Below are 7,949 nucleotides of genomic sequence, written 5' to 3'. Positions count from 1 at the left end.
CCCAGAGCGCGGCCTCCCGCGTCTCATCGGCTGCTGGGCAAAAATAAAGCGATCCTCGGGCCCACCCCACCCTCCGACATGCAGCATGGATGGTCGGCCGGGGGTGTCAGGCAGAGCGTGTGATTTTGGGGGACGTGGGGTGGGCCCCCACTCCTATCGGAGGCCGCCACTTCCGGTGTGACGGCCACTCTCCAAGCGTCGTGCTCTGCACTGGCGGCGCATTCTCCTCTGACTCTGCCACGGGGACTTCGGTTGTCGCGCGACCGTGTGTGCCTTCGCCCCGGGATTTGTGTTGAGTTCTCGCCGGAGGTGCGTGGTGTCTTCCCGCATTAGTGGTGGCCGCGAGGGGCGCGATCTTTGGACCTGTTGCTCCACGTAGAGGGTAACATGCAGAAGGATTAGGACACACGTGACACAAAATGAGAAGCACGCGAATCCTGTCCAGTATGGTGCAAGCTATTACGGTCCTGACTGTGCTGAAAATGTTGACGGACGGTGAGTCCTCTTCAGCGGTTGATTTCAGGTCTTGTTTTCTGTTCTTCAGTGATTGTCTTCGACATGCTACTTGTGCACTTTCGTTAAAATTCGGGGATTTTTTAAGCTAGTGAGACGACGTTAGCGTGTAATTTTTTAGCTTCCACAAAAAACTGGTGCATCACAAATAATGGCCTTCGATATTTACAGCTGATTTTGTGAGTGGTGGCTTATGGATAATATTACCAGAATCACTCCGTTGGAGGACAGCGTTTGACATTTAATTCGAGTTCGATATAATATGCCCTTGATGGACACTTCGTTTATTTTGCTAGTTAAATAGTATCAAATATCATCCGAGAAGTCAAAGTGTAGGATTTGTAATGGGAAGACAAGTAATTTTCAGCGTCGCAATGAGCTTAGTCTTTACATATGAGTTGTTCACGAATGCTATTGCGCTGAGGCATTCAGACGCCTCAATTCTATCACCCTCTAAATGAATCAAATCTTAACCCTTAGGAGTGCCGGGGAGGGCTATCGCGCTCCTCTCGCGAAAAGTGCCAGCTATCGCTCTCCTCATGCAATGTCACTCTTAGATGCTGATAATTAACTAATCATACAATTGTCAGTATTCATTTTATTTTAACATTAACTATTTTATTCAAATTATAAAAATTAACTCATATTACCAAAAATTCGTCAAATAATATAATAAAATGGTGAAACCAAATATAATTAAGATTTGCTAAAGTTTTTGAGCGTATACCTTTCTTTGTTTTTGAGACCTAATTTTTTTCCCTAACTTACTGCAAAATCAGGAAAAATGCCTCGGCACTTTTGGCATAGTACCTAAGAAATCGGTTGGCAGTCAAAGGGTTAATCTCAAATGATATATATTTTCGTCGTGATTTCGGCTATGGTGCTTTAAACTGTAATTGGTGACTGTCACGGAATTATGAAAGTGAATAAATTACATTTGTCAGATTCAACTTTTGGACACCAAATTGATAACATACGAATTTGGATATAGGCAAGCAAATGTTCTCATTCGGGTATGTTTAGGATTGTCAATGGTGATGATCTTGGTCACCGCTGTTCCATTATATTTATTGGTAATTTTTAGAAGATAGGCGGCATGGGTTGGGTCTTCTCATAATCTTCCCCTAGTTTTATTGGATAATTTATACCACTTTTTGTTTACGAGACGAGTTCGGAAAAAAAAAAATTTTCAAGGCCTGATTTGAATTTTTAGGGTTGTTTACCTGACTTTGCTAATGCAGATTTCTCCTATTTAAGCCGCATTTCAGGTAGATAAGTAAGTTGAAATTCGGGGCCTGGGCTTTGTAGCTTACTGTGTAAACGTTATTCGTTGGAATATTATCATCAAATGTTAGTTATTTAGTGATGAATAAAATTCTCTTTTATTGAGGCCATCATCATTCTTGTATTTACTGTGATTTCTACACTTCCGAGACTATTACAGCCTAAGATATGACATTTCTTCGTTCCGCTCCCTCTCTATGAATTCTTCCACAGTGATGGGATGGTTAGTGAAAAAATGCTCATGGAAAAATTAATGAGCCATTTCTAGTGTCATTTGTGAGTAGGGGCATAACCGGTCTGATGAACTGGAGGGAACATAATGCATCATGTCACCTTTTCCATAGCAGGGAATTGGTGAGAACAGGAGAAGAGAAATGTATCGATCTTTTATTCTGATTGAATATTAGATAGTTGCATGTGTCGCTTTGTTTCACGGATATTATATTTCAGCTATGTGGTCCGCGCAGCGAAATAATTTGCATTACTTTGTTTTAAATTGGAAGGATCTCTATGTTTTCTTACAACATACCCAGTATTTCATTTGTTATCAGCAAGACGCAAGGATCGAATGGCTGGTGAATGGTATCAGGATTTCATATTTTTCACTTTAAATCATATTTTTATATTCAGCAATAGTCCAGGACTCGGGCTACAACTGTTCCATTGTTCCTTAATCGCCCCTCTATTGTCTGTGTGCCGACTGCGGTGGCGGCGGGTCAAAGTCCTTGCCTGCTAATCGAGAGGTCGCCAGCTCATATCCCGCTTGGGTCGTTTAATCACCATCCGAGGCTTGGTTTATGCCTGTCCATACAAGTTAATGTTAGAGAGGATTTAACAAACCTAATCCGCTAAATAATTTGAAGAATGGATTTTTAATATTATTATGACATAAGCAGCATATGTGTTCAGTCACGTTTTATGAATGCTAATTAACGGTATCCATTGATTGCATTTTTTAAAGCTAGTCCCGGCGAATCGGTGAGCTAAATAAAGGCGCTTGATGAAATTAGGAAAATCCGTTCTTCCTAAAAGCTAAATTAAAAATTCTCCACCTCAAGAAATAATTTGACAGTAAATGAACTACAGACACTTTGTGATTAATGGTTTAATATTTTTCTAATATCTGTACTTAATTACCTAACGCTGGATATATAGTCGTCTATTCGCGTTATAAACCTTAAGGTCCGTTGGTTTGACAGACAGGTTAGAGTTTGTCCAGTGCTCAGCCAATGGCGTGCCTAACCTAGGCAAGGAAGCTATGTCTTTCCCAATGCCTCCCCCATTTCTAAGTAATGTAAGAATTTCGCTCCGTGAGAATTTAAGATAACTTCATCCAAAGGCTCATTCCAATGCCTTCCAAATCATAGCCATGCGGTGTATTAGGGTTTAAATGGAAGGTAGGACTTCTAGTCCCAATCTTGCCCAATAGACGACTTTTATTATTATCAGCTAGTCTACCACTCTTTTACCTGAATCATAATATGACTTTTTTATCCCGTCGTAATAAAGCAATGGACCGGCAATTCTCTGAAAACTCTCTGCCACTGCTCTCAGTCGCCACTCTAACCCCATCTGCAAATCCCCCTTCTGCGATCTCCCTTATTGAAAGGCCTAGCAATAATAATAATAATGTCGTCTTTATTTCTCAAGCGAATTTAGGACTAGATTGTCCTCTCTTACAATTAACTTGTTTGAAAATCACATACATCCATGCCCTGGATGGTGTTCAAATCAGCTAGGCGGGATTCGAACCCGCGACCTCTATGTTAGCAGTCGGGGACTTCACCCCGGCGCCACCGAGGCCGGCATAAAGGGATCTGGGGAAAAGTTCGAACCCTCAAATAAAATTTATCCTGATGTCAGGTGTTTTAGGGAAAGGTTCTTGTCCTTTGCCAAGAAGGCAAGAAAGTCATGAGTGTGGAATTATTTTGGGGTTTGCTTCACCGTCACGTATCCAACGAACCTTGGAGTACAAGCTCTGAATGGGAGGGTATTTGTCTTCCATGTGGTACCAAAAAAGGGTGTTTTGTCACGTAAAGAGTGATTAAAAAGTGAATGCTATGAAAAATGTAGCTCGTAATATCTAGATTTTACAACATAATTCTACTAAGTTGCACTAATTCAAAAATAAAACAATAGTATAGAGCCTAAATGGAGAAAATGTTTGGAAATAGAAGTAAAAAAACTTAAAAAGCAGCATTTATTGTGGGTATCGATGTCATATTCCAATCACCCTTATTTCATGGACTGTCCGCAATTGACGAATAACCTGAAGATAATACAAAATGTATTGAAACAGTTTCCAATGTGAAAATGATGTATTCACGGACAGTTGCCAGGAAATTTCAATTAATTAACATGTTTTAATTCCAGCAGATTAAGCCTGAACCAACTATCTAAATTGTATTCAGTTGTTGAATGTTTTCGATGTTAGCTTTTTTAGGCAATTTTCGGCTGCGAAATGAGATCTAGGCATTGTCTTCATCCTAAAATATCTTTCCTTGGCGGGTACTCATCATGACGACTCCCGTGATACAACTTGAAATTCTTATTGATATACTGTTTTAAGCAATCAAAATTGTATTCTAGAGAGTTAATGTGATAGTATTGTTTTCCTGTTAAGCATATCATTTTAAAATTAACTAAATAAGCCAACTATGCTTCATATTTTGGAATTGATATTATTGGCGTTTACACCGCGAAATTTTATATTTTTTATATTTTATATCTATCCAAATAAATTGCAGCTTATAGTGTAAACTTTGAATCGGGAATAATATATTGCCTTTTACACTGCTTTTTACTCTCAGTTCCACCCATTTTCTCTCAAATAGGCTCTTTGTTTTATTTACGATTCAGTACACAAATCTGTAATCATGCTTTAAAAGCTTTATATTATGAGTCAGCATCTTTTATATCGTTTACTTTTTCATCACTCTATTCTGTTTGTGTACATTCGATTAAAGTTCTTAATTTTTGATAACGAAGTTTTATCGGGTTATTTTTCTCTTTTATTCTATTATTCATGGTATACTGAGTTCAGGTTTGTCCTGCTTTGGGTAGAACTTAAAGTCGTAGGACACAATTATAATTAAACTATTCTACCGATGAAGGTAGGTTTCCATGGAGCCATTGCGAAGTTTACTGGCCATCCCCCCTCCTTCATGTACTTCCCTCTTCAATTAACAATAAGGCCTACTTCTTTTCATTATGTCTATGAATGCCATTCCCCTTTCTTTCCTCTCTCTCGTTTACCTAACAGTCTACCCTCTAACATTGTTTTCAGCATCCCCTCCCCGCTAAGTACTCGCTCCATCCATTTGCTCGCATTCCTATTGCACCTTCTGTCTCCTTCGTATCGCATCTAGAAGCTGCCTCTCTTCACCAACCATATCCAGCACTTTGTCGTTCCTCCTCCTCTCCGTCCACTTCACCACCATCTTTCTCCAAACCCATATCTCTAACCTCTCCAATCTTTTCTCGATCTCCTTCCTAAGTGTCCATGTTTGCGCACCTTAAAGCGCTACACTCTAGCAGGACACAATGAGCAGCTGAAATATGCATAGAATTCCTGATTTCTGTGTTCATTATACTAAAATGACGCAGAGAAGCTGCGAACATTTAGGAGAATCTGTGTTGTTTGAGTTCCTTGTGTTTTTCTTGAGCAATATCTAATAAGACTGTCCATATCCATGCCTCTTCCGACTCGCTTGTTTTGGGGAGCCACCTATATTTTTAACTTTCTTACCTTGATTACCTCGGAAAAACATTGTGTTATTTCGTGAATTCAATGCGAGTTCAGCTTGACTTCATTTAAAAAAAGTATTGTAAATGAGGAGTAATGAAACCGCCAGTTACATAACGACTTCGTGTAGACAGTATGGGGGGATATTATCGTTTACATTCGCTCTATGGTGATTTCACTAAGAGGTAAAGAAAGCACTAGGGTGCGCAAAGTTGTCAAATTTCCTCAAAAGTACCCAAGTTTTCCGCCTAATTACTAATGTTAGAGGATACTCACGTCTTGAGCAATGCAAGGTAAAATTTCCATTCGAGAATTTTCAATCCTGTTAACCTTCAAATTCTGTAAATCGATCATGGCTGATAACTTTTTAAACTATGAAAACGATTTTCTTTTTTGATGCTTTCATTTTGAATTTTTCAGGAATTTTCCGACAGTGGGATTTATTTGTATTCCTAGGTTCACAGCTTTTGTCAGGAATTGCACCATTACGATACATATCATGTTAGCGTAGATTTTAGCATATTATTATTTAATTTTGTTCTTAACAGTCACTGTATTTTTAAAGTTCATGGTGCAGCTTTTTTTTTGTTGGACATTTTTTACCGTTACAATTATGTTCATTATTCGCTATCGGGGGTGTATTCACGGAATCACCTCTGGATTGTTTTGTATGATGGAAGACTTTTACTATTGCATAAAATTTTTCATAAGTACGGGCGTTTTATGTTACAAACTCCAATAAGGTTGGAGTTAAGACAACTTACGTATGTGACACTGTTTTTGAGGGATAATGATAGTTAATATATAACGTGACTGTCATTACAAAATGTGCTGCGATATTGACAACCATATTAATACGAGAATACAGTGCTTTATTTTGAGCGTTTTACGCATTGATCTCTGAAGAATACTGCTCTTTGATTCATTTAATTTTTTTCCGAAGGATCGGTTCAAATTGTTTATTTTTTGTTACTTATTCAGGAAAATTGTCGATGTTATATACATGCGAAAGGTTTAATCTAGAATCTTTCATGCACAATGAGTATCGTTTCGTATTTATTTGACAAATTCAAATACTTCTATAAACCTTGTTGCAGAGTGTAAACAAACATAAATGTTAGCACTGAAATAGCACTCAAACGTTTTTATTTATTAAATCCGTGGATGTATAGGGGCAATTCGGAAATTTCAATAGACTTCCGGGCTACCCAGGCAGTTTTTAAACCATATAGCTGTAGATGAAAATATTTCACTGGATTGAGGGTGCAACAGACATTTTGAATTTAGACATTTAGCATTGGGGTCAGTAGAATATTCAAGTTTCGATTTGCTGCGAAATTACTTAAATAGCCGCAGTGAATACGAAACTTGAGAATGTAACTATTTGGTAAGAAGATGCTATTTATAAACTCTCCTTCAATGATATGGCGATGCACTGTACTTAAATAATTTTAAACAAGCTATAGATTATCTCTCATTCTCTTATCAGATTCTTGCTATAGAAAAGAAAAAAACTTGTAAAATATCAGTCCTTCCCACGAAAGTGGCAAAACTTTTATAGAATGCGCTGAGGCACTAACTACGTCGTGGCTGAGTAAAGCCACGATGTCCTTTGTTTCTCCTCGTTAGCACTAATGATTTTCCGATTAATGGCATTGTACTAATTGGAGTATATTTTGTCCCCTTTCTCAAAAATTCAATTCAGAAATGGCATGCCCTCTTAAATATTTTGTCATTAATATAAGTTTTAAATATCCTTTTCCTACGTAGCAATAGTTGCATTTCATATTAATCCCTTTCCAACGCATGAGAAGAAATTGCATCGCATATCATGAAGTGAACATGTTAGAGTCGATAGGTTTGTCTTGATAGAATGCCCGTAAATATATCTCAGAATACCTGTTGGATTGAGATTATACGGACACTCCTTCCATTTATATCCCTGATAAAATTTTGGAATAACTGTTGAACTGAGTAAAACGATCAGATTTTAGTTGTATCTTTTAAAAGTATTTGAGTGACGTGCATACCGCGAGGTTCCACGTATCTCAAACAATTCTCAATCTGTAAAAATGCACTCCGAAAGTTCATGCGTATTTTCGGTGGAATTTGAGCAAGGTATGCTAATTTTGGGAAATATCGTTGTACGAGTATGTAATTGAATGCTGAGGGGGTTACTTTGGTAACTGTGCATTGCCCTAAATATCCCAGCATAAGCCGTGCATGGGAACGATATAGCATCTATTTCTGCCAAGACATCGGTGTGCAAAGGCTCTTGACTTGCCGAGTTCTCTTGGCAGGATTGTCGTATAAAAGCAAACCAGCAACTGACTTCAATTGATAATACATCACTAATGGCGTTGCAATATACTCGCAAATCCTCTGTCCATATTGCACTTTTATCCTA

General features: G+C 38.2%; 1 protein-coding gene across 1 annotated transcript in view; it reads left to right on the top strand.

The window, feature by feature from the left end:
* The first annotated feature begins 216 nt into the window (after positions 1-216).
* The window catches only part of LOC124171439, a 78,040-nt gene continuing 70,307 nt past the window's right edge, over positions 217-7,949 (top strand). Inside the window, exon 1 of the mRNA XM_046550609.1 lies at positions 217-495. Within this exon, the coding sequence (XP_046406565.1) occupies positions 420-495 (76 nt within the window). The 5' untranslated portion in view covers positions 217-419. The remainder of the gene's footprint in view (positions 496-7,949) is intronic.

Source organism: Ischnura elegans, chromosome X, assembly GCF_921293095.1.
Source record: "Ischnura elegans chromosome X, ioIscEleg1.1, whole genome shotgun sequence".
NCBI lineage: Eukaryota > Metazoa > Arthropoda > Insecta > Odonata > Coenagrionidae > Ischnura > Ischnura elegans.
Note: the sequence above shows the minus strand (reverse complement) of the source record. Positions and strands in the feature narration are given on the sequence as shown.